The sequence below is a fragment of the Pagrus pagrus genome (assembly GCF_965226575.1).
Source record: "Pagrus pagrus genome assembly, chromosome: 8".
Lineage (NCBI taxonomy): Eukaryota > Metazoa > Chordata > Actinopteri > Spariformes > Sparidae > Pagrus > Pagrus pagrus.
In genome coordinates, this window is record NC_140192.1 from 1700808 (window position 1) to 1726998 (window position 26191).

The following is a 26191-nucleotide window of genomic DNA, read 5'->3' on the forward strand; positions in this document are numbered from 1 at the left end:
CATAAGAATGATTGTGAGTTTAGAGCCCTACTTCTAATTTTACAAGATATAACGTCCTCAAAGACATTAAACCTTGAAATAAACTTGAAATATGTTTTTAAAAACACAAACACAGTATCGTTAAATACCGTAGATAAGAACATGTGCATGGTTTGATAACAGTCAGCTTTCAACCTCCTGAGACGTCTGATCTACAAAACTTCCTCATTTGAAGCGATGATATGATTCATCGATGAACAATAAAACCAGCGTTGGTGCCGCAGCTGCAACGATTTGTCAAATAATTGAGTAGTTTTCAATTATTTTATTAATCACCAACTATTTTGAATGTCGATTAATCAGTTTGAGGAACAAAATGTCAAAATTCTGAATGCAGCTTGTTAAATGTGTCTTTCCTCCTCTAGGACAGTAAACTGAATATCTTTGGGTTGTGGACAAAACAAGACATTTGAGGACGTCCTCGTCACCACATTTTACCGACCAGACAACTAACTGATCGAAACAATCAGCAAAGAAAATGATTGTTAGTCGCAGCCCAACTATCAACACTGTAAACAGTTCAGTTGAATGACTCTGTGTGATCTTTGTCTTTCTCTGTGCATCAACTGATGAGTTTACTGATAAGTTTCTTTTCCTTACTGAGGATCTGATTAATTTCTATCCATGAATTCACTGTATAAAAGAAAGGAACGTGGAAAGAAAAGGAAACAGGACGATACCGAGGAAACACACAGACTTGTGCTCAGCTAACTGAGAAGGAAGAGTTGAAAACTTGAACTTCAGATGTTGACAGGAAACGCCTTCGCTAAGCTGGAATGCTAAACATTCACTGATGGTGGGTTGAGGAGCGCAGCGGGGATTTAGGAAAGTGTCTGCCTTTTACAGCCTCAGACAGAAAACTCATTACAACACAAGTCAAGAGGGCAGAAGTCTGTCGTCCTCCTAACACCATGTATATGTTGAACGCTTTGCATCCGTAGGAAGCAGCAGTGTCTTTGATGTGTAGCAGGAAGCAGAGGCAGGAGGAGAGCAGGGCAGAGGGCAGGCAACACAATGTTTGTTGTGCTTTATGTTACACACAAAGATGTGGAGTCAGTAACCTGGTTGAGCCAGTTACACACAGGACGTTTCCTTTCATAGACAATAGACAAGATCACGTCAACTCGCCTATTAACGCCTAAAAGAAGAAGTACAGCCTCTGCTGAGTGAGTGAACTCTCACACAGTCGACTACAAAGCTTTGAATTACAGTCATTAAACATGCAAACTGACAGAGCAACGTCTGAGGCCGTCATCCAAGACATCGATGCTAATGAGGACGTGGTTTTCAGGTTTTCTTGCCATCAAAAAGAAGTTAATAACAGGTCTATTAACAGTTAACCCTTTGATGCATGATGTGAACTACAGTAGACAGATATTTAGTATAATGTCCCAACTACCAGCTGGTGGGTCCACAAAGCCTCATCCACAATCCCAGTTGATTATTATCTTTTTATCTCTTTATCATTTTAAGATAAAGCATCATAAATCTGAAGTAAATCATAAACTGATCTCAAAGCATTCAGGCATTTATTATCTTTTATTTTCCTGTTGTCTGATCTTGGTAATTAGTTTCAGTCATCATTGCGATCACTGTCTCTGTTGTCTGCTCATCGATGTCTGTTTTATTGAAAGGTTTTAGGTTTATTTTAGATCGTTGTGACCAGGGACAAATCAGCCACACACTGAAGCCTCTATACATTCAATCTGTTGCATTTGTTAAATTAGATGTCACAGTGCCTACCTGTGTTTTACCTGTCAAATAATGTATATAAAAATAAAGTGGAGAAGTACCTGTAAAAACTGTTATATCCTCTTATTCTCAGAATAACAGACAGGTAATATATATATATTTCCACTGAATAAGACTTTACTAACATTTTTACATCTGTCTACTCCAGCAGACGTGATGCGACGCACTAAAGGGTTTATTCTGCCTATATTGATTCCACCTTTTATGTGTTTTATATTTCAAATTAAAATGTAATTTACACATGAATCGCTTATTAAAACAGCAACATTAGAAGTAACATTTACAGTCTTCAGATTTGATCTAAATATAGGTTCAATTGGCAGAATAAACCCTCAACAGGTATCAACTTAAATAATGTAACACACATAATGGGGAGAAGTTTTCTATCAAAAGTTATATTGCGTTTATTTCCATGCATTAAATATATTTAACTGATGGGTAACAGTTTTATATTGAGAGTTAAGTCACTTTTAATTATATTTTAATTAAAAAATATGGTAAAGTTAATTTTAACAACATCTACCCTTCATACACCTGTCGACTGGAGGTGTGTTGTCAGTCACAAAATAAGATGAAGAATTAAAATAACATTAACATCCGGATAAAACTGTTTCTAACATCTGTTATTAAAGCTGGAAAATGTTTACTGAGAATTAAAAGTATTTAACATTTATTCCAGAATCACCTCCAAAATAACTTGTATTAAAGGAAGAGACAGGTGTAACAATAATTAACCTACTTTGTGGTTTTATAAGTCATGAACAGGTCAAACAGGACCAGAGCACCTGAGGAACGAACTCTTTACAGTGAGGTTATAAATTAATATACATTTATAAAGATCACTTATGTTTATTTATTTAACAGCAGCAGACTCTTAATAATTAACGGAGCTTCGTGTATTTATGTTCTACATTAGTGGTCCCCATTAAAACCAGTCTGCCCCCAGCTCATCTGCAACAAGTGTCCCTCCTCCTCCACCTGTCCTGCTCACCTCCGCCGCCTCAGATCGTGGACGGTACCCGGGTTCTGTTCAGCAGGAGACGGGTCCGGAGTGAAGACACTTCGCCTGCTCGGACCTTTAAAGCCCCAAAGAAGTGAGCACAAGTGTTGAACGAGCGTGACGCAGTCAGAGACCCGCAGAGTTCAGTGTGTCCGAGACTTTCACGGCGGCTCGCTGCTAACAGCCGCAAGCTAACGACTGAAGAACTCACAAAATGGAAACAGTGCGTGAAGCTGGACGTTTGAGCCCAACGAGCGGAGACAAGTCGACTCACCGGACGGGAAAGTCGCTCCAGCGTCTTCTCCTCTCGTCGAAACAACTTCGAACACGATAAATCGATCCGACCGAGCGGACTGATACCGAGCCGTGACAGCTAGTTACTGCAGCGGCTAGCAGAGCGGCTAACTTAGCTGGTTTCCCTCAGCTAGCCTCGGGCTGCCCGTCCCGGCTCAGGTTGCACTGTTGTTGACAGGCGGGACGACACGAGCCGCCTGACTGGTCAGAACCCGCACGAGCGTCAATGAGCGCGCGCTCGAGAGCGAGAACCGGATATTACCTTCAAAATAAAATGTAACATGAACATTAAAGGCACTGATGTCAGATTACATGTGTGTTATTGAAGAAGAAGCAGGCACATTAATGTATTCATGAATATACATTTGTCAGATTTAATCAATGAATTCATTACATAATCAGATCAGTCACTATACTAAACCCAGATTACATTTAAAAACATTTGTATTTGATTATAGCAGTGTTATAAACACATACTTGAGTAAAAGTAAAGATATCATGTTAAAATATTACTCTGGTAAAAGTGAAAGTCACCCATTAGCATAGAACTTGAGTAAAGTCTAAAAGTATCTGATATAAAATGTATTAAGCATCAGAAGTAAATTAAACAGACGTAGGCCTGTATACTGTATGGGTCGGCAGTTATCCAAATCAGTGTTTTGGTTTTGGTTTTTAATTTGATTGCAGATGAAATAAATACATTTAAAAATGTTCTACTTTGTAGTAGTAATGGAGTTTGTATTCCTTTCTTTTATTTACATTGAAAATGGAAGATGAACATTTTGAGTGAACCGTCGATGTGGTGTTTGGTTAAAAAACAGCTGCAAAAAAAACTTGCAGTAATCCAAAAGTATTCAGATTATATATACATATATATTTGTAATCCAATGGACTATGTTACTAATAACGAAAAAGAAGACATCAGGTTACTGACTACATTTCAAAGTAATCTGACCCAGCTCTGTTGAGCAGTGAGAATAAACCCTAGGTACAACTCTTTTATTTTGAAGGCAAATCACCCTGACTTCCGGGCTGATGTTGCTCTTAATTTGGAGAACCTGACGCGTCTCAGCTTCCTGATGGACATGGGATTATCCCAAAGATCCCACTCCGGATGTACAGAGTTAATTAGACAGGTGGAAATAAACAGCGGGACTGACAGTTTCTAAAAGTTCATTAGAAGAACACTTTATTTATATCTTTTGTATTTATTACTGTTTTTACACAAAACCCCCCACAAACTTTTGTAAAACATAGGAAGTATCAACAAGTAAACCTTGTTCTTTCAGCTTCCTGTTTGTTTAATTATTAATTTAAATAATAATAATAATAAAAGTAATATAACAAATTAGTTCACATTTTAATATCTTTGAATAAGCTATTTAAAAGTAGCTTGAGCACAGCAAAGTGTCTGGTAGTTACCCAGCAATTTACAGCTATCATCAAGGGAGTTAGCTTATTAGCACGACTAGTTTAGCTGTTTTTATGACTGGATTTAACTTCCGCCTTATCTATGCGAGATAAACTAATTTATTACTTCACCAAAATGTATATATTTATTTATCACATTTATTTGACAGCAGGTTTTATTCAGTTAAGGCGAGCTGCAGCAACATCTAATTAGCTTTAGCAGGATTTGGCTTTCTTGCTGTAGCTAGCATTAGCTGAGTTAGTAGTTTGGTTTATATGGTTTTTATGGTGAGATAAAATAATTTATTCAGATAAAATAACTAATTTATTGAGATGTTGGTTCATCAAATTGATGTATTTAATTTATTTAACAGTTAGGAAACTTTTGTTAGGCTAGCGCAGGATTTGGCTTTCTTGCTGTAGCTAGCTTTGTTGACTGGTTTGTTTTAAACTTCACATTTAACATGTTTTCTTTGGAACAATACATTTCTTTGAGATACATAAATGATGCATGGCAAAATAAATGTCAACAGGTCAGATTTTGGTCTTTGCTCAAAGTGTAATTACTCTATTTTGGCTTTGCAGAGCAGTTTTGTTTCATGAACAAGTAAAAAACCCGCATTATTCATGCAGTTCATTAATATCTGACTCTGCTCCTACTCTGATATTAACCAGTCAATTTATACAACATTGACTTTATGGCTGAGATAAATCAAAGGTTATATAAGAGATTGAACTAAATACAGGAGGCTGGTCAGGACTGCCCCCGTGTGGAGAAATGTAAATACTTCATCATAATCATGGCACCACTGTGACTTCTAATGTTTAACCTTATCAAACGTGATCCTTTAATAATTAATGAACTGAAGCATCAAACACTCTTTGATTGTGCATAATAGTTTATTCATTCCAACAGACTAGTTATGTTCACTAGCCTATAAACTTGCTTCAAAATTAAAAGGTGAAAGAATTAAAGAAACCCTCCAACAAAACATTTTCAGTCCACCTTTTCTTCTCTCCAGGTCTCACAAGCAAGTCGGCAAATCCTCACACGTTTTCAACACTGAGACTAAAGTGGAGGAGTAATGTTGGCAGGTTAGTTAACTCTCTACAACAGAAGAAAACACGGAGGAGAAACTGGATGAGAACAAAGTGCGTATTTATGGTTGGACCAGGCTGAACATACTGACGATCTGTTGACCTAATCTCTTTAATACAATACTGTGTTTTCATGTCCTCACAACGGCTGCAGAACGTTTTATATTCATGTTGTTGTCGAGAAATACTAGAGAGTTGATCTCAAAGCAGCAAAATCTATCCTCATGAATGCTACATGTGATGAGCACTGAACTAAAAATCTGTTCTGAGGTGAAGTTCCAGATTAATGATGTCCGAGCATCCTGGAAAGATTTTAGAGGTGCAGCGTATCTGCAGCTGGCTGACTGCTACTCTGATATAAAGCACCCTCACATCATCTTATCCACGTTACTCATAGATCCTCGGGGGTCGGGGGAAGTTAGACATCATACAGCAGCAACCACCTGTGGTACAGAAGCCCGAACCAGAAGCTTGTTATAATCCTTGTTTTACTTTGAATTTGAAACAGAATGTCACCCACAAGGCTTTCGGTGTGACGGGAGGTTGCTGCAAAGCTTAAACCAAACGGTGGATCAAACCAATAAAGCGATGACTAAAAGCAGCAGGAGCTTCGGCTACATCCTAAAACCTACTTCCATAGTTTATAGTTCAAAGACAGATCTGCATGGAAGTAAGAAACACAAGCAGAGATGAGATGATCAACTCAGGAAATGATCTGATTAATGAACTTCAGTGTCTACTTTGTGTGAACCATGGATGTGCTGAAGAGAAGCTTCTGTTTCTTCTTCTTCTTCTTTCCTCCTTTTTCATCTGAAAGGAAAAGAACAGAACAGCTTCAGCTGAAGAGAAGATACCGGTTTGTGCTTTTAACGTGGTACACTGATGTCACAGATGTCAGACCTGGATCAACAACAGGTTGTGGAGGAGAAGCCGCTCCATTATCCAGCTGCAGCAGCGCCTTCTCTATGGCCTGGCTGAAGGAGTTCTGGAAGCTGGGAACGGGGACCCGGTCCGAGCCGTCGCTCTCTCCGTCGCTGTCTGCTGCTGGAGGAGCGAGCAGCTTATCTGCTGGAGCGAGGAACAAACGAGTGACTTCAGGAAGCCTTCAGGGAGTTTATACAGAAATACAACACAACAAAAACAGGTTCTACAGGAAATACGCAACAAAACCTGGAGGTGCTGTTGTTTCACCCACATGAAGCAGCAGGAACATCAACAGCAGCTCAACGGAGCGTTTAAAACGCAGAGCGCCGTTTCAGTTATTGTTCGTTTACTGTTGCAAGGTGTCGTTCTGATCTTTGATAGAGAATTTATAAGAATGCACCGATTTTACCGGCCTAACACTGGTATCACACTTTCCAAAACCGCCTTCCCGCAGACCGCTGCCATCACTGTCTGCATGACACCGGCAACACTGTGTGACATGAATCTCCAGCTGTGTCACCCTGCAGAGGAAATATCTCCTGTTACCACCGACAGATCCCTGTGCCAGGTTTAAAAGCATCCTCGTCACCGTAACTTAGCTTTGTTCAGCCTCATATGCATAAAACAACGTTAGCCGACTAGCCGAGGAAGCTAAACTAAGAAAACTGTGTGTAAAAACAGCACGACAGAGAAACAGCAGCCTGCAGGACAAGAAACACTGCTGAAACAAATTTAACCGAGTGTCTTGGGTTCTCCTAACTCAGCTGGTTTAATAAAAAAACAATAAATGGGACATGGAGACGTGATGTTAGTGCACTGAGCAGCAACATATCACAAACAACAACAACTCCTGCCCTACGGCAACTCTGAGGGGACACCCCACTTAAAAATGGATGACAGCATCGTTCATCAGCCCACGTGGTCTCCTCGGTACGACTACTAGCAAGTCTGATTAAAAAAAACAAAAGCTACAGAAGTTTACTTCACAGCACAATCTCAGTTATGCTGAAGAAAGTTGATCCGACAGGACGAAGCATCACACTGCTCCTTTTCAGAACCAACGATGTCATGAATGACATCGCAAGAGGTGGACACACAAGCGACTGTCAGTCGGCAGGTTTAGATTAAAGATTGTCTACTAGGTATTGGATCATGGATGTTGTTCTCTCAGATTAATAATAAAAATAGGAGCACGGGTTATCAAATATACTTGGGCTGCTGTTAATCTACCTGGGCGGCCTGCTGACACTGTTGACATTATATTTGTAGTTCCAGCTGGTTTTTTAACAGTCTGTAAATAAATGTTTAGGCAGGTTTACATTTCGTCTCGACCTTTCTCTCAGGTTTAAGCGTACAGGACACATATGTAGTATGTGTTGCATGTTTCTGAATCAATACTAAATTAAATCTCTGTTGTCAGAAGTGTAACATCAACAGTTCACGTCACCACATCGTCTTCAGTCTCGCTCTACCTTTCTTTGGAGCGATCCTGGTCCCACCATCAACTCTGGCTTTCCCGTCTCTGAGCATCTTTATGGGACACAGTCAGGATCACAGCATGTCAAGTATAGAAGTTATGTGCTTCAACAATCAGCACTTTAATATTGGGATTATGTTGGCAGTGTCGGCCGTACACACCTGTGCAAAGGACATGCAGTGTGAGTCGTCTTCCACGCTGCCCACAGTGGGTGAAGAGCTCTGCCCGTTCAGACTCGGGAATCTGATCCCGTCTGAAAAACAACAACAGGAATATTTAACTTGTGATGTTCAAATCAAACTGGAGATTAAACTTCCTGTAGAGGACGACGCTGCTCTCACCAGAGGTTGGGCTGCTGCTGAGGGGTGACGGGGGAGCGAAGGTGAAGTCGGGCTGAGCCGGGAAGCTGCTGTTGTAAGGCGGAGACCCGAACGCTGGGAAATGCTGAAGGTTCTCCAATCCAATGTGCACCTCAGGATCTGTAAGGATAGTCAGAGACGTCAGTGTGACATCACTCAGGTGTGTGACATCACTCAGGTGTGTGACCTGATCGCCTGTACCTACATTTTCCCTGCTTCTTGTTCTCCTCGATTTCAATCCTCTTCTCTCGGCGCTTCTCGTCCCTCACTTTCTTCTGCCGCAGGCGCTTCCTCTTCTCCAGGTCGTCTGGTAGTTTAGAAGAAAATCAGCTGTTACAACCTATAAAATCTATAACTGTAGATTCACCTCCTGAAAACAAGTGAAGTGTTCCTGACCTGCGAATGTGTCCAGAGTTTCCTTGGACAGGATCGGCGGCTGCAGGACCAGCTCACAGATGCTGAACTCGCAGGTGAGCGGCAGGTGAGCCAGATAACGATGGCGACGACGAACCTCCTGCAAGAAGCCACACATGTAAAATCAGTTAAAAGGGAAGTCTGATCATTTTCAACCTGGACCCTATTTTCTAAAGTTATGTGTCTTAGTATAATGACTGAGATCGATGCAGCCAGCGAACAAGAAACAGGCTGCGATGTCGTCCCTGCTGGCATTTGTCCATCATCCACTTTAAGTGACGGGCTTGTTGTTGTTGTTCCAAGTGTGAGAAGTTTAAAGAAATGATCCCCACAGCGACAGAGCTCTTCGTTTAAGAATAAGATGCTTTTTGTTGAACCAGGAGCAGCTGATCACTGAAGCCGCCAGACTCCATTTGCAGAAACAATCATTTTATTGTCATAAAACACACTTGTGGTCCACAGGATCCGTCTACGTAGGATTGCTGTGCAATGCATTCTGGTAGCGGCGCATCACATTTCAAGAGATGTGGCGTCGTGTCGCCCGCTCCTCATCTGCATAAAGTTTAATTCCATCTACTTTATGCAAATGAGGGGCATCCGGCGCCATGCAACGCCTGAAACACCACAAACACTAAACATTGTCTTATTTTCTCGCCTAAAATGTCTTCAGAAACACATTTCACCGGGATGGTTTTGTGATTTAAGAAAAAGTTTCCACACGAGACGCCATGTTGGGCCCGTTTAAAACCCCGGAGCAGCGGCCTACCAGTGACGTTTATCTAATCAGGCGCAGCCAGCATGTTTTTATGTGGCTGTGCGGCCTCACGTCTGACGCTTCCCCCCTGAAGACTTTATTCAAAGTCAACAGGACAACAAAATAAAACAAAACAGTTGGCCGGTCCAACCATCTATACCTCTGATCTGGTCGAAATAAAGCCTTAAGTCGATGTTAGATGTGAACATTTTCTGGCTTTGTGTCTGAGCTCCATCTCCAGATATTCAAGTTTGTTCTTCAGGGATAAAATGACTGTTTCTGCAAATGGAGTCTGGTGGATTTAGAAAGAGTGATAATGTCTGTTTCTTGCTGAACAAAAAGGATCTTGCTCAATAGCAAAACAGTACATCTCTGTACCAATCCTTTGCAATATATTTTCTCAGACCATCGAGCTTGAAAGTGGCACAAACAAGAACTTCTAGTTGACGCATCCTGACGGTTGAAGCTGCCAGCAGAGACACATCGCTGCCTGTTCTACGGCTGCAGATTGCAGTTTTCTCACTCAATACTAAACCAATTTAAAAAACTGTTGTCCCCATCAGTCACTGAGACACACAATCATGGGAAAATAGAGTTCAGGTTTAAAACATATCAGTGTTTTACAGTGCATGTACAGTGTGTGACTGTGTGCGCTTCATTGCTGACCTCAGTGACTGTGTGTCCCACGATCTCCACCACTGTTGCAGTGATGGTGTCAGGACTCGCCTCCAGGCTGCCGTATTCACGCAGCAGACAGCGAACATTCACAGGATGCAGGAACATCTGCTGGCAGTCGTCAGCTGGAGGACGAACACGAGGAAAAAGTTTGAGTCAACACTGACGATACGACCAAAACAAACAGACTCACAACACATCCTTCGAGGATTCTGTAACTGAAAATCAACTTCAGCAGATTTGGTGAGCAGAGGAAACCCAGAAGAAATGACCCACCTTGGTAGAAGTAGTAGTAGGGTCCATGCACCACACTGGCTGAGGGGCGGCCTGACTCTGCCTGGCTGGCTGGGCTCTCCTCATCGGGCCGGGGCTCTGGGGCGACATCCACCATCGCCTCTGGAGGCTCCTCCAGCACCGACTCCAAAATACCTTCAGGGTAGTCTGGCAGCTCAGCAGCGGCGTCCTCCAGGACATCCAGGACATCCGGGACATCTGGGACCTCCAGGACCTCTGGGACCTCCGCCACCTCGTCATCGAATGCAGAGGTGTACTGCAGGACGGGCTACAAAGGACAGAGACAGACAATACACTTATAATACCACATAGAAGTAGAGGCTGTGGAAGAACATGGAAGTAAAATAGTACTTTGACAATGTTACAGAGTTTAATTCAGGGAAACTGAACGCATGTATTTATTTTTTAATCTTTCCCTGTGTTGCTTCTTTGCTTTGCTCATATTCCTCAAAATGAAATAAATATGTATATATTTTTTAAAACGGACACGACAACAACAAAGATGATGTTGAGAAGACGTGTTGTTGGACTCACCTTGCTGCTGCTGCTGGTGTTAGTAACCACTTCCTCCTCAGGAGAAGAAGGTTCTTCCAGAGTCAGAGCGGAGAAGTCGAGGACGTCTGCTGCGTTCGTCTTCTGCTGTTTCAGCAGTGTTTCTTCTTGCTCCTGAACCAGAAAGACACGGACAGAGTGTTAAGTGATCAGTCTACAGCTCTGTGTGGTTTATTCTCAGTGTTTACTTTTCATGTTCAAAATGGCAAATAAAAGCACCGACTTTACATCTATGACAGAGTAAATGGTATTAAAACACTCATCTGAGCGGAGAAAGTTTTTGTTTTACACACTTGTGTATGTTTGGACCAGGCTTTAGTTACCTGCAGCAGACAGAGGGCGCTCTGGATGAAGCAGCCATGTGTGTCCACTTCCTGGCTGAGCTGAACCTGCAGGACGGCCTTCTCCTCCGTCACCAGGCTCAGGGCCTGGGCCGGGGAGGCCAGCAGCAGCTTGGAGTACGGGCTGAGACACGCATCTGGACAACACAAACATTTACTCAAGTTATTCATGGAAATAAAACTGAAAACTACAAAGCTGAAGTGGGTCTGTTGTATTCATGTCTTCAGACAGTCCTCTAACCTCACTGTCTGAGGAGCTCTTCAGTAGAATTACTTTACACCATTTAAAGTCATTTTCATAAATAAATATCTTGTTTGTGTCTCACCTCCGAAACGAACAGGCTCCTCCACCTTCACCCACTGAGAGCTTGGCATGGCCACCAGAGCCCCCTTCTCCCTCCGCATCAGGCGCATGGTGATGACATCACCAACCACATACTGCCTGGTCTCCATAGCAACCACACTGCAATAAGAAACCAACTGTTAGAGAAACACCAACTACACCAAAATGAAGAAAACTGCCTGTGTGTGGAAGCCAACTCTCTGCAGAAATATCTACTGCCGTCTTCAACGTCAGGCTACTAAACTGTTCTTCTCGTTTACCTCTTCAGGTCGTCGGTGTTGACGACCTCGTAGCAGATGGGGCACTTGGACCAGCTCTTGTCGCTAAGAGACAGGTAGTGCAGCATACACGGCCAGCAGAAGATGTGTCCACACCGGGTGATGCGGGCTGCCACAGGAGGGTACAGGCAGATCGGGCAAGACGGCACCTCATGACTGTAGATGCGCTGCAGACGTACAAAAAAACAGATCGTCATTAAATGCATCAGTGCGACTGTGACGGCTGTTATTGTTGGACTCAAATCTTTACTTGTAAAGATCAACTGTCAGTTGCATTTTCAAATTCGTGGAGATGTTCAATTTTATCCTGACGGATTTTGCAGGTTGAAGTTAAGTAAAGACATTTTAAATAATATCAACCAAAAATAAAGATTCCTGAATTCAAATAAAACACCAGCCTTCAGTAATTCAACAATGAACAATTCAGTTTGTTACAAAGTTCAATGTTCTTTTAAATCTGTCCAGAGTGAATCCTCTTCCCAGACAGATCAATAAAGGATCTCTGAAAAAGAAAATCAAACTCAACATTTTCGATGGGTTTTCGGCTCACAGCTCACGACGACGAACACTCACCACTTGCTGCACACAGTCCCAGTTGACCAGAGTGTCTGGATCAGTGAAGTGGGCCTTGTAGTCCTGGTCGTCACTCACCACAAACTGGCAGCTGAAACACAAAGTTCAGTGAATCCCACATGTCTCGTCTCGCTGTCTCTTTGTCACGGCTTGTTTGGAGTTGAAGCTTACTTGGCCTGCAGGAAAAGCTCCTTGTTGAAGGGCTTGTGCTTGTGGCCCCACTTGTTTCGGCGGCCCCAGTAGGAGTGGCCTCCTTCTCCGATGCCACTGGTACCACCACGGGGTTCAAAGGTGAAGTTCAGCAGGTGGTTCAGGCTTATTTTCTTCGGTCCAGCAAACTGAGCCGGGCTAAACTCGGCCCGGCGCGTCTCTGCTACCTGTAGAGACAGAGGGAAAAAATACCTCAACTTCAAACTGATGCTACACTTCTTCATAAAGTTTAAAATCTTCAATAATGAGATTTTTTGTTTTGACTTGTGATGATCGTTAAGAATACCGACCTCCTCACGTCGTCCTCCGCCTGCAACTCCATACTGTCGTCCGCCTCTCTGAGAGGGTCTCTTGTCAAAATTCTTGCTTTTCTGTGAATTGGTGCGGCGAGGGCCTGGGAAAGTGTCGCTTTTAGGAAAGGAGGGCTCACGCTTGCGGCTGTAGCGCTTAGAGCCTCCATTATTTTTACCTTCTGGAACGAAAACAAAAAAAAACGTATCAGCACGACTGTTGAAATATTACCACTCAATGCAACTTCTCCATTCTGCTGTTCACCAGCGCTGGAAGGAGAAAGTATTCGTATGGGCCCCTTTCACCACAGTACGACTTCACTGGGAATTTAATGTTAGTGAATTACCCTCAAGCTCCTTTATCTGCACTAGCAGAGCTCCAGGGTGCGACTGTTCTGGTCCCAGATGCACCAAAGTTTTACTCAATATTTTAAGTGGTCACACCCTGAAACTCAAATTTAGCATGTCTGATAAAAAACTGTAGCCTATAAAAGAAATAGCACCAGCTGTGTATTCTTACAACAAATATTAGCCTATTTTCTCTTCATTATTTTGTCAGTGTGTCGCAGGAGTTTCTGTACGATTTAATAAACGAAGTGTAGAAAACCGTTCTTGGGGTGATTTTTAATTATTTGATTTCAAGTAAAGTTACGGTTTCAGTTCGTTTAACTGAACATACGTTACTGTCAAACTGTAAAACATCCTCATCACATATATCCTAGAAACATATATATGTTTGATAACTTTTTGAATATGTAAACAAAGTCATCATGTTCTGTCAATCCACTTTGCTTTTTATGTATTTTTTGTTATGTTGTTTAACTATCATTCTTGTCTGTTGTTTGTTGTTGTTTACATATTCAAAATAAACATTTCAATCAATCAATAACCACATTTGAGGGATCATTAAAAGAAATGTGGGCGATACATCCATATCAGATATATTTTACTCCCTAATATCGGTATCGGCTCTTATAAACTGCATATCAGTCAGACTCTAATTGATTTATTCTATCAATTAAAAAATGTGTAAAGACGTTAAATTAAAATGTGTCATTAGGTCCACTTTAAATATGTGCTGGTACACCTAAATAAAAATTAGACCGGTGCAAAAAGTGTAAACAACATATATGCTCCTTAGTGATGTTGATGATTAATGATTAATCAATTAATCGCCTTAAGAATTAACCGATTAAAAATATATTAACCAACAATCAGTTATGGGCACAAATACATCAAAAAGTGTCATATTACAAATTAAAAATTTACTTGTGTTAAATGTGTTTGTGTAGTTCATCAGTCAAGTAACTTGGTGTTTACTTATCTGTTCTTTTAATTCTTGATGTAAAGGAAAATATAATTCATATATCATTAATGATTAATTAATTGATAAGGCAGCAGATTTTCAACTAGGAAAACTGCTTAAAATGTGCATCCTAATGCCAATACTGATTTATATCATTGGGAGGCTGATATCAGCCAATAAAACTGGCCAACCACACGTCAGTCAACTCTAAGAAACAAAACAACAACTTGTGAACCTTGTGTGGCTTCACTACACAACACAACAACAACGACTGCTATGTAAATAACAACTATGTGAGGATTTAAGTGTGTTTGTGCAGAATGTGACACTTAAATGATAAATGTGGTATAAATACACAGCCTGGTGCTACAGACAGACTCAGACTCAGCCTGGTGCTACAGTCAGACAGACTCAGACTCAGCCTGGTGCTACAGTCAGACTCAGCCTGGTGCTACAGTCAGACTCAGCCCGGTGCTACAGACAGACTCAGCCTGGTGCTACAGTCAGACTCAGCCTGGTGCTACAGACAGACTCAGCCTGGTGCTACAGTCAGACTCAGCCTGGTGCTACAGACAGACTCAGACTCAGCCTGGTGCTACAGTCAGACAGACTCAGACTCAGCCTGGTGCTACAGTCAGACTCAGCCTGGTGCTACAGACAGACTCAGCCTGGTGCTACAGACAGACTCAGCCTGGTGCTACAGTCAGACAGACTCAGACTCAGCCTGGTGCTACACTCAGACTCAGCCTGGTGCTACAGACAGACTCAGCCTGGTGCTACACTCAGACAGACTCAGACTCAGCCCGGTGCTACACTCAGACTCAGCCTGGTGCTACAGTCAGACTCAGCCCAGTGCTACACTCAGACTCAGCCTGGTGCTACAGACAGACTCAGCCTGGTGCTACACTCAGACTCAGCCTGGTGCTACACTCAGACAGACTCAGACTCAGCCCGGTGCTGCAGTCAGACTCAGCCTGGTGCTACACTCAGACTCAGCCCGGTTCTGCAGTCAGACTCAGCCCGGACCAGCTCTGCAGCTCACAGGTCAAATGTTTTGACAGCGACGTCAGTCGGCAGATAAACAGCCCCGCTGCTCGGAGGCCCAGCAGGCCGCCGGCTAACACTAGCTGACAGTCAACACAATCATGGCGGTCACACGAGCAGTCTGTCACCTGTTTTGGTCTTAGTCTCGCCCGGTGCTGGTCCTGTGGAGCTGGAACGGGGCGGAACCTTGGTGCTGGTGCTGCTGTTGGGGTTTTTCTCCATGACTGTGACCGTGCAGTGAGTGCTGGTGTTGAGGCCGAGCTCCGGGCAGAGAGCCGCCGAGCTCTCTAGCATCAAACAGAGAAACGAAGGAGAAAGGCGAGTTGCAGTGAGTGCGGGTCAGGCGGCCAAGGCCCTGATTCATTTCTATCCGACGCGGGGACCCCATCACGGCGACATCTTGACGATAACAACCCGAGAAGAAAGAAGAGACACGATTTCGGCGTCTCAAGTTATGGAGGCTGTTAGAAGAGAGGACGAAAGCTCGCCACGCGGGGCCAAGACCCCCCGAAGTTAAGCTTTTTACTCGTTAAGGAAAACAAAGCGCCCTTCGAGAGGCGGGAAATGTTTTCCAAACGCTGGAAAACACGATAATTTTAAGATTTTCACCAAAAAACACCTCCGATCCGACGAGCTTGCACTAATGGCGACGGGTCGCCAAGCAAGAAGCTGAGAGACCCGGATGTTCCTTGTACGGCCTGCAAATATGTTTAGGTACGGAGGCGCCGCGGGGCAGTGTGGGTAATGTAGTTAGCTACGGAGGTACAACACAGGTAAATGATTTAATGTGTTTATTAAAATAATATCCTGTTGAGCTTTTGACTGTTAAACACATACTATGAGACACAACTTACTACATCACATCTACTGCTACTATTTATCTCAGGGTGTATATCTTATGGAGGCGCAGCAGGGCATTGTGGGAAATGTAGTCAGTTACAAAACAGGTAACTTATATAACGGGTTTATTAAAATATTATCATGTTGAGTTTTTGACTGTTCTCTTAATGACATATTATACATACTTTATTATATTAAATACTCAAAAAACACAATACAATATTCAATGATATTGAAGAGTATAATTGAACATATTTAAAGTAATAATCAAAGTCTCTGTTCAATTACTTTGATATACTTGTATGTATAATACTACACACCATGTGTATATGTGAAAGGTGTACATAGTCTTTTTTTAAATTTTCCTTACCTTTTTCTGCATCATCTTGTTTCATCCTAGAATTAAAGATTATGCTATATGAGCTGATATAATGTACATTATAATGTACATATATGGGTCTTCACTGTGTGACACCAGGATTTTTGAGATGGTTTTACGCAAATACTTCCATTCTGATACACATCTTCAAAAATAGTGCTTTAATTTGTAAACAAAATACAAATGAGCATTGTATAAATACAAAATAAATCCATTCAAACGTAAACACTCTGTGTCTTCTACATTAGACCATGTTCTTATTTTGTGCAATGTGACTGATTGTTGACACTTAAACAAAATAATAGTGATAGTTATTCAGAGGCATTTCCACACAGTTGGGTTTGTGTTTCTTTAAATGCGTCATATCTTCTTTTCTCTCAGTCCCTCAAAAAAAAAAAAAATCAGAACCACACTACAAAGGAAATCCACATTGCTGCCGCCTTTTACTGCACACTGTGAAGTCACTCTTCTTCATCTTCATCACTCTCGAATTCATCTTCAAATGCTTCCCTGCTTCCTCCTGTTAGTGAACAGTTCAGAATGGCTTTGCAAACCTGATTTTCTTCTTCTGCAAATCAGAAAAACAGAAAAAAATGGCAAATTTCATTTTGTCTGTCCATCTTGTATTCAGTTTTTGTTTTAATATAAAATAAAATGTTGCTGTCTCCAGTAAACTAAAAAGACTGAGATTAGGATCAGACGTGAAATGCTTCAATACGTGGTGTAGTGTAACACTGGGAAACATTTAAAGTTATTATCAGGATCTTATTATTGAAGGCTTAAAAACACACACAAGCAAATGAATAACGTTATACATGGACGACTGTTGACTGAGTTCAGTATGAATCATATCAGATTAGATCTCGTACCTTTTGTTTTACACGTGGGGAGCATTCGATGGAGCTGCTGTTTGTTGTAACGGATCAGAAACTTCTGACATGTTCGAATTGTTCCTGGAGAAAACAAATACCTTTCATTAGTGTTCAGCTGATATTTAGGCTGATTCATTATTAAATGTGTGTCGATGTTTTTCTCACCTCCTACATGCAAACAGTTGAGAAAACAAGGGATTTTCTGCCCACGAGTCTCAACACTGGTGATGAAAGGCAAAGCAGACCAGAGGAGTCTGTAACAACTTTTGGGGAAACGCAGGAACACTATTCCAGTATGAGCATTCAGATATTTCACTGAAAAGAAACAGAAAACAGAGATCACAGAGAGTCAGTCAACACTTCACCATGCAGAAACTACTGTGTGATAAGTGATTAATCACTGGAGTCAAGACCAGTGTCAGCATCTGAAGATTTAGGGCCCAAGGAATCTGTAATATCCTCATGTTAGAGGATAAAAAGGAACGTTAGGTGACTCAATAAAAGGAAAGTCAGGTGAAGTTTCGTAGTCCACAAAACATTTCTGGAGCTTCGCAGCAAAACAGCGTTGCAGCGTTCTCCTAAACAACTGAAGCAGCTGGAGACTTGTTTTAAATAAAAAACATCAAATGTCATCAGCTCGTCTGCTGTGATCCAAGTCTCCAAAGGCCCCAAGACCCCAAACTGATCTGAAAAGAGGTTGTACTTGTACCTTGCTTGAGTATTTATCATTTTCTGCTACTTTATACTTCCACTCAACTACATTTTGTAGGCAAACATTGTACTTTTCATTCCATTACCTTTATTTGACAAACACATTACTTTGCATGCTGCATCAGAGCAATAGCAGCACAATTTGAAAATAATCAGCGATAACCCTTGGTATACACTACAGTATTAACATGCTTTTAAATATATGTAGATTTTTACTTCAACTTGTACTTTTGATACTTAAAGTGACGACAAGGAACTTTCAGTGTTTGTTGATTCTAGCGTCTCCTTTGGACAAAAGCAGTACAACACCAACATGGTGCGTGCATTTGTTTTGGGAGCGAGTGACAGAGGGACCGCAGAATGGATCATGATGAGGTAATGTATTTATATGTGATTAAATATGTGATATATGTGATCGGACCCGAGCACAGGCATTAATAATAACTATATAAAAACAGCAGTCTGTTCGTTGATGCCCTCGTTTGCTGCTACAGGTCGTTTATATTCATCAGAGGAATCAGAGGCTGTTTCATAAACACTTTAAAGTTCCTCATAGTCACTTTAAGCACATTTAATATCAGATACTTTTACTGGAGTACTATTCATATGAGTGACTTTCAATGTTACCAAAGTAATATTTTAACACCATATCTTTACTTTTACTCAAGTATGACTAATTGCTACTTTTTCAAAACACTGCCCAAAGATATCTAGTTTACTGTCATAGTAAAAACTAAAGTGCAGTAAAAATAAGTGCAGCTCTACACAACATTATATAAAAAGGTACAGTAGCTCTCTCATGACCCTATTATATACCAGACTGTGGGCATTTTGCTGCACTGTACTTTTAGTTTTGACTGTTTTTTCTGACTCTTATGTTTCTACTTTTTATCTGAATGCAGTACTTCTTCGAGTAAAGTATCTGAATACTTCCTCCTCCCCTGCTCACCGTTGAACCTGATGCTGCACAGAGCTGCTCCGTAGTCTCCATGTATCCGGGCCACCGCTGCCTTCACTGTCGCTGCCACAGCTCGGTCATCCAGCAGCAGCAGGCTGCTCCGGTCCGACACGTTCAGCTCGCACAGTAAATACCTTCAGGAGGAACAGGAGCCGTCAGAACACAACTGTGAACACAACATGTGAGCAGGTGTGACATGAAGAGCACATTTTTACCTCGACTTCACTCGCACCATCGCGGCTCCTCTCTTCTTCTTCTGTGGCAACTTCCGTCAACAAAACTGCCCGCTGACTTGAGGGAGCACTAGCGCCCCCGGTGGACGTTGACAGGAACAAAGGGTGTACTTGGCACGAGACACGGGGCAGCATGAATGTGTAGCTGTCTGTTCGTCAACACATCTAGACTGTTTGTTTTAGACAGAAACAAACACACCGACTGTTCATATATTTCAGTGAAACGGACTCGATGGTATATGAGAGTTTTTAGACTACAAAATGGCGCCTGGGAAGAGTATTCTCGCAACACGTTAAATGTAACAGTCGACGAAGAAACGGGAGGACCCGCGCGTTAAACCAAACATACCCCTTCGGTAACTATGACAATCGGCACCGCTCTCAGCCAATCACAATCGCACTTTTCCGTCTCCCATAAACGTTTGACGCCATCTTGAAATTACACCCGCAGTTTGTTGAGTCGCCCCCTAATTAAGAAGCAGATCAGCTCTTCTCACAACCGCCGCCGAGTCCGGTATGAACGGTTCCCGGAACAAAGCGGCAGTTAGTAAAGGTCAGAAAGACGCGGACACCGGCTCAGAGACCAACCACAGGGACCGAAAGAGTGGCGGAGGAATGCTGAAGAAGCTGAAGTCGAGGCGCAGTCAGCCGGAGAAGTGGCCTGTGGTCACGGAGGATGAACTCCGGGCTCTGGGCAAAGATATCTCCCCGGACCATGTCCTGGGTCTGCGGGCTGTCACCGAGGGTACGTTATGTGAAGTTAGCTGAATTAAAGTCGGTACGATCACACCGCTCAACGGACATCTTGTACCCAATGCTAATTGTGGCTAAGTTTTCAGATCGGTTCACCAATAAGTTCTCTGACTAGCTTTATTAAAAACATACTGATTAACAGTGTTGAAATAGTCAAACACGCAACGTTAACTGATTACATTTTAATCTGATAAAATGGGTCATCTCAATTCTATTGTTACCCAAAGAAGGATGTTCACAGGGGCGTAGCAAAGAATTTGAGCTAACGTCACCCAGTTAGACTGTAGTTCAGGGCCCCCCGTCTTCAAAGCTGCATTAAGAAGTATCCACAGCTGAGATATGGCCCCTGCATTAAACTGTACAGGAGAAAGACATGGATATTTTTGAAATTGGTGCCACATGACCAGAGAAAATAGAGATAAAAGACTTGTGATAATCTGTTTTGCTCAAAAGGTTTGATGATTGTCTGACACATGTCCCGCCCCTTCCCCCCCACAAACCAATCGTCTGCTTTAAAGCGAGATATCAGCGAATCACATTCACTATGTTCAAATGATGTCAAAGTCAAAGTCGAACTATCGTGTTGGTCCGACTTTAAAGTCCATGTAAACATGTTAGTCCGACTGAAATTGCACTAAATCAAATTTCTCAAAGTCGGACTAACACACCCAGATAATGCCACTGGAAGTCGACACAGTCCCAATCAAAGAATTATTCAAAGCTGACAGCGTCACATCACGTCACGTCTCCTCATTGAGCCATAAAAGAAGTTGGTGTACTGGAACTGTGCGCGGTGCGTTGCCAAGATGGCTGCCGAGTGACAACACTTGCTTTAAAGGACTTTGGTGGGCCGTGCTTTGTTTAGGGCCAGAGCCCATTTTGAACATGGATTTACGAACTTTGAAGTTAATGTAAGGCACATCTGTAAAACTGTTAACAGGATGAAGTGAAGATATGGTTTCACTGGACAAAAGTGCCGCTGGAAAAGCACCATATAAGCGACCCCTTTCACGTGACACATAATCACTTGCTTCATTGTTAATATAAAAGTTTTTGCAAAGTGCTGCTAACAGTAATCTGATCTGATATTTCTTGGCCTCTTTCCCTTTGGTTCCCTTAAATTATCATCGCCTTCCACCCCTGAACCCCGTGAGTCAGACCCCAGGCTCCGTCATCTGACACCCGGTCCACCACTGTAGCAGCTAATGCTTAATGCCTCCCATTGTTTTTGGCCGTTTCCCGGACCAGACAACAATGGCATGACTTCCCTCCTCTAACTCTGCTGAAAAGCTGCGAGCTACAGCATTACTCACCACTGCTGCAAGGTGCAGGAGCCAGAAAACAGATACTGAAACCCTGGTTGTTCATCAAGTGCTGTCTCGGGTCTTTAAGTGAGGGTGAGACAAAGTGTGTTGTAACTAGACACAAAATTCATCATTTAAGTTCCTGGTAAATCTAACACAACATCAAAGACTACTATACGACGGAGCTCTGTTTCACTACATGTTTGTGCTAAAACATGAACTCTCTCTGTTTCTAACTCATTCCAGACTATCTTTGTAAACCTGAGGACAATATCTACAACATTGATTTTACACGCTTCAAAATCAGAGACCTGGAGACGGGAACTGTGCTGTTTGAGATCGCCAAACCTCCCAACGGCGGTAAGTGACGTACAAACTCCACCAAGCTTAATAATCCTAAAATGTTGGACAGATTACAATAAAATGCAGAAGCAAGTTTTCGATTTTTTTCTGGAGGAATCCATTTATTTCCACTTGTTAAGTTAGTGATTGTCAGTTTACACATCCATGCAGTCAGTTGCTCGATAACTGTTGATCCGTCTGTGTTGTCACTGGAGACCTAACTAGCTCTGTATCACCAAACATGAGATCGTCAGTCTTTCCCAGCAGGTTACTGTGTCATAAACTCCAGGATTAATTGTTTAAGAAAGGAGAAAAGAAAGTCCCTTATGTGGAAGCAGTGCTTAAAGAATAAATAAATTTAAAAATGTACATTCAGTCATCATCTCCTCCCTCCCTGCTGATGAAAGTCAGGTGAAGTCTCGTAGTCCACAAAACATTTCTGAAGCATGGCATGAAATACAAGAGACGCTTTCCTTTTAGCTAACTTAACTGGACTTTTTTCCACACTTGGTCTTGTCGCTGTCAGTACTGGAGGAGTTAAGGCGCACACTGGGCTGCATCTCCCTGTCAGCACTGCTGAAGTTACAGGTAGTTGTGAAGTTAACTTTCACTTGTCAGAGCTAACATTAGCCTGTCTGCCCTGGCTAGCTTGACTTTAAGCTCATCCTTCTTCTCAAAATGCTTTCCATACGTTTAGTCACAGTAGTTATCAATGTCATCAGGTACTCGGCTCGAGGTCACGTTACCGAACTAACTCTTTAAATCCCTCGCCCTTGACCACACTGATGGGCTGCTGGATCTCCTCTGACAGGCCAAACACTTTCTCCCACTGGCCACCAGCGATATGAGCTTTAGCTGTGATCTGGCAGCAGGGTGTTTGCTCTTAATGTGGTGCAGCATAGTGCTAAAGTACCACTATAACTTCACCTGACTTTCCATCAGCATGGAGGGAGCAGATGATGACTGAAGCAAGACTGTGTGAGCAATGACATGTAACAGATAACAATAAAAAGATAAATATGCAGATGCATTATCATTAACATTTTTAAATGCCAGTAGACTAAACATGTTTCCTGCATCAGGTCCTGTGGAGGGTGTGGAGGACAGTGGAGATGTCGACACCAGTGCAGGACGGTTTGTGCGGTATCAGTTCACACCAGCCTTCTTAAAACTGTGTACAGTCGGTGCAACGTAAGTAAAAAGATCATAACTCTCTGATTATAAATGTATAGGAGCATAATAATCAGACTTTTATATTCAGTCTTTTGTTAAATGTTATCGTTCTCTTCTCCGTCTGTGAACCTCAGTGTGGAGTTCACGGTAGGCGACCGGCCCATTAACAGCTTCCGTATGATCGAGAGGCATTACTTCCAGGGTCGCCTGCTCAAGAACTTTGACTTCGACTTCGGTTTTTGCATTCCCAACAGCCGCAACACCTGCGAACACATTTATGAGTTCCCACAGCTTCCAGACGACCTCAGTGAGTTCTGATCTCATCAGGAGTCTCTAATGTTGATGCATATTTCACACAGTAATCCACATGTTGATCCTCACTGCTTTCCTTTCCATCTCCTCTTCCAGTTCGCCAAATGGTGGCACACCCTTACGAGACCAGATCAGACAGTTTCTACTTTGTGGACAACAAACTCATCATGCACAACAAGGCAGACTATGCCTACAATGGAGGTCTGTAAAGGCTGAAGGGAAGAATGTGTGCAATACTTCCCAGGGGATTGATTTCCTGGATTACAACCATCCAGAAGCTTCTTTTTGGGGGACAGAAATATTCTCTCCATTCCTACGAACGTTACAACATTCTTCAGCATCAACGGACCACGTCTGCCTTCTTATAATTCATGGATCCATCCATCAGGACCTCGTACAGCTCAGAGGAATGTTCTCTTAAATATTTCTGTTAAATCTGACTGAAACCTTTCTGTTCTGTCTTTCGGTTTGTTGTACGAGCATCATGTTACCGCCTTAAGTTTCTTGCCGTCTCTGCTGGAAAGGGACACTTTGAGTCACGGAGCCTGTGTTAGACTGTGTTAGTTATAACTTCATTTGCTAAAGTATGTATAGATGTTATCAGTGTGTTTTCTTTGAACTACCCTTTGCAACTGACAAGTGTGTTTCCTGTGTGGAGACGCAGCGAGCATTAATTTAGATGTTTTACAGTATTGTTGTTAGTCGTAGATGATCATGTAGCATGAGGTGACTTTGAGTTTCGTTCTTCCTTTAATATCTACCATCAGTTGTGAACCATTGGGGATGTTCGTGTCAGATGTTTAAGCTCCATGTCAACTTTAAAGGAGCAGCTCACCCAAAAAAGAAAATTCAGTCATTATCTGAAGATTTTATTCCACAAAACATTTCTGGATCTTTTGGGTGAACTGTTCCTTAAATGTGGACCAATCTAGTCTTTTAATTAAAGAACAGCGTGAGCTCTTTTCATGATGCCACGTCGGGTTCATCCTGCTAATATCTGTTACGTTTTTATGACAAAAGGTTTTACAACATCTTTAGCTCTCGACAGGAAATTGACTGTTTTGTTCTATCAAACTCTGGGATACATGAAACAGACGAGACAGCAGCAGAATCGGACTTTCTTGCCGTCTGTGTCCAAAACGTTTTGTCTAATCAGTTATTTAATCCTTTGTGGCCTTTCTGGTTTATTTGATGCAGCACTGTGAATCCCACTCTGTAGGAGTGCCCTGTTTAGATGCCCTTTTTCCACCAACACTGTTTCTGTTTGGGTTCAGGTACCTAATATTCGACTGTTCTGAGTATTTTGACCCGAAAAGATCTGTCCCAACTGGAACCAAAAGATAGCAGGTTTTCCTCGACCTGAAGTGGACGTTTAATATTCTACGGGTCGTTGTTACGCATCCTTGACTACAACCGTCCAGCTCAGAACTGGTGGGCTGATCCGTAGATAGCTCCGTTCAAGAACCAGAGCTTTTGGTGGAACTGGGCTTGATTGTGTCCCACTGATGAAACACAACACGATTGATCCAGCTCGTTAGTTTACGCTCTCATAATGATGGAGGAGGGACAAACGTTGACCTGTTTTTCGGTGCTCGTGGACGATATTGATGATTTTGCATATTTTAGGCCATTTACTACAAATTCTGCAATTGTACTTTAGTTAAAGGAACAGTTCACCCAAAAATCAAAACCTCCATTATCTCCTCCCCTCATGCTGATGGAAAGTCAGCTGAAGTATCGTAGTCCACAAAACATTGACTGGATGTTCATCTTTATAATCTTGCAATGCACCTTTTTTGTTTACACTTGATCAGAGGTGTGATTTGATCACAGTGGTGCTGTTGAGTTGTACACACAGGAGAGGTCGGGACGTCTGTAACGATGCAGTTACACTGATCCCTGTTGTGACGTCATTTCCAGTCTGTGTCCGCTGTGATCTGTGAACTCCTTTTTGTTTTTGATTTACGCATTTGAATGTAAATTGGCAGCGACCTGATGGGCAGGACACTTTTAAAACTTCACATGTGCATTTAAATCATGAAGAAGAAACCGGAACAGCCTGGAAGTTGTTTTTAAATACTCTGATGATCTGGGCTTCCTTTGACTGGAGCCAACGTGCCTTAAATCCAAGTTTTCATTGTTTTGTCCTGTTCAGTGTAACACACACACTCCTGTAAACGTCCTCACATCAGGCTCGTTGTCACATTTATCGTCGTGCACTACTGTTTGAGTTGAACAGCAAGTGTTGAGTCATTTCATAAACTGTTTACTCTTAAATAATTAGGTATTTTGCAGTTTAAAGGATCAGCGACGGCTCGTTATGGAGCCCATTAATAACCTGAACAGGTGTGATATCAGGCTCACACCTGGACAGCCGTAGCCTTCACTCCATCACAGACTTCATTGTTTTGCTGTAGAATATGTCACCTATTAAAATCTGATGATTTAAATGCCTTGTAAAGTGGGAACACTTTGTACATCTGCACAAAAAGACGACACGACGGACCCTGAAATGTTCTGATCCGTGCTGTGACCTGCTGTCTGACTCTTGTTTTCGTATCGGCTGATTTTACAAATGATGCCTTCATGTCGTATCAGATTTATTGTAAATAAAAGTGTCTGCAAACAGTCACAGTGCAAACTGAGTGTTTATTCATTAGGTGAGGTTTAGGTTCTCGGTTCTGTCAAAACTGGAGCTGCAACAATTAATTGATTAGTTTTCATCACCAGCTCTTTGGAATTGATCAGTTTGAGTATTTTTTTAATGAAAAAAGTCAAGAATTCAAAAAAAGATTATTATTAATAAATTACTTTTAATCCCATATTCATGACCTTTAATCCCAAATCATGACTTTTTATTTCACATTTCATACTTATACCTCATTTA

The 26191-nt window shown here is 42.1% G+C and overlaps 4 protein-coding genes across 6 annotated transcripts in view; 1 reads left to right on the forward strand and 3 right to left on the reverse strand.

The window, feature by feature from the left end:
• LOC311261859 (uncharacterized protein) overlaps positions 1-3319 on the reverse strand; it is a 34073-nt gene extending 30754 nt beyond the window's left edge. Inside the window, exons 1-2 of the mRNA XM_084360872.1 lie at positions 3066-3319; positions 2783-2867 (exon numbers count right to left, since the gene is read on the reverse strand). The gene's annotated coding sequence lies outside the window, so the exon portion shown is untranslated. The remainder of the gene's footprint in view (positions 1-2782; positions 2868-3065) is intronic.
• A 2057-nt stretch (positions 3320-5376) lies between these two features.
• Positions 5377-16762, reverse strand: rnf10 (ring finger protein 10). Of its 3 annotated transcripts, none has more exons than XM_084359962.1 (18): positions 16638-16762; positions 15556-15714; positions 13078-13259; positions 12749-12954; positions 12578-12668; positions 11987-12171; positions 11710-11846; positions 11366-11520; positions 11025-11156; positions 10473-10758; positions 10188-10321; positions 8750-8867; positions 8559-8660; positions 8336-8473; positions 8156-8247; positions 7990-8047; positions 6494-6658; positions 5377-6403 (listed from the first exon to the last, which is right to left on the reverse strand). In XM_084359962.1, exons 1-18 carry the CDS (start codon positions 16660-16662, stop codon positions 6330-6332), a joined length of 2439 nt encoding a protein of 812 aa, XP_084216088.1. In that variant the 5' UTR covers positions 16663-16762; the 3' UTR covers positions 5377-6329. The 3 variants fall into 3 exon arrangements, with proteins under 3 accessions (XP_084216088.1, XP_084216087.1, XP_084216089.1); XM_084359961.1 differs by having other exon boundaries at positions 6494-6661; XM_084359963.1 differs by lacking the exon at positions 16638-16762 and having other exon boundaries at positions 15556-16109.
• Positions 16763-16786: 24 nt separating this feature from the next.
• Positions 16787-19646, reverse strand: pop5 (POP5 homolog, ribonuclease P/MRP subunit). Its single transcript, XM_084359965.1, has 5 exons — positions 19403-19646; positions 19179-19321; positions 17684-17833; positions 17516-17599; positions 16787-17214 (listed from the first exon to the last, which is right to left on the reverse strand). The coding sequence occupies exons 1-5, from the start codon at positions 19420-19422 to the stop codon at positions 17108-17110; spliced, it is 504 nt and encodes a 167-aa protein (XP_084216091.1). The 5' UTR covers positions 19423-19646; the 3' UTR covers positions 16787-17107.
• Positions 19647-19843: 197 nt separating this feature from the next.
• Positions 19844-25934, forward strand: unc119b (unc-119 lipid binding chaperone B). Its single transcript, XM_084359964.1, has 5 exons — positions 19844-20165; positions 21724-21837; positions 22902-23010; positions 23127-23299; positions 23401-25934. Exons 1-5 carry the CDS (start codon positions 19937-19939, stop codon positions 23511-23513), a joined length of 738 nt encoding a protein of 245 aa, XP_084216090.1. The 5' UTR covers positions 19844-19936; the 3' UTR covers positions 23514-25934.
• The last annotated feature ends 257 nt before the right edge of the window (positions 25935-26191 follow it).

Excerpts from the sequence above, each read along its gene's own strand:
- rnf10 (XM_084359961.1), bottom strand. The coding sequence starts at position 16,662 with ATGAAACAAGATGATGCAGAAAAAG. Across the intron at positions 8,661-8,749 it reads AACTCTGGACACATTCGCAG|ACGACCTGGAGAAGAGGAAG; the intron begins GTCAGGAACACT and ends CTAAACTACCAG. Across the intron at positions 8,474-8,558 it reads GAACAAGAAGCAGGGAAAAT|ATCCTGAGGTGCACATTGGA; the intron begins GTAGGTACAGGC and ends CTATCCTTACAG.
- pop5 (XM_084359965.1), bottom strand. The coding sequence starts at position 19,422 with ATGGTGCGAGTGAAGTCGAG. Across the intron at positions 17,600-17,683 it reads CAACTGTTTGCATGTAGGAG|GAACAATTCGAACATGTCAG; the intron begins GTGAGAAAAACA and ends TGTTTTCTCCAG. Across the intron at positions 17,215-17,515 it reads CCCCACGTGTAAAACAAAAG|AAGAAGAAAATCAGGTTTGC; the intron begins GTACGAGATCTA and ends TCTGATTTGCAG.
- unc119b (XM_084359964.1), top strand. The coding sequence starts at position 19,937 with ATGAACGGTTCCCGGAACAAAGCGGCAGTTAGTAAAGGTCAGAAAGAC. Across the intron at positions 21,838-22,901 it reads CGCCAAACCTCCCAACGGCG|GTCCTGTGGAGGGTGTGGAG; the intron begins GTAAGTGACGTA and ends TTCCTGCATCAG. Across the intron at positions 23,300-23,400 it reads ACAGCTTCCAGACGACCTCA|TTCGCCAAATGGTGGCACAC; the intron begins GTGAGTTCTGAT and ends CTCCTCTTCCAG.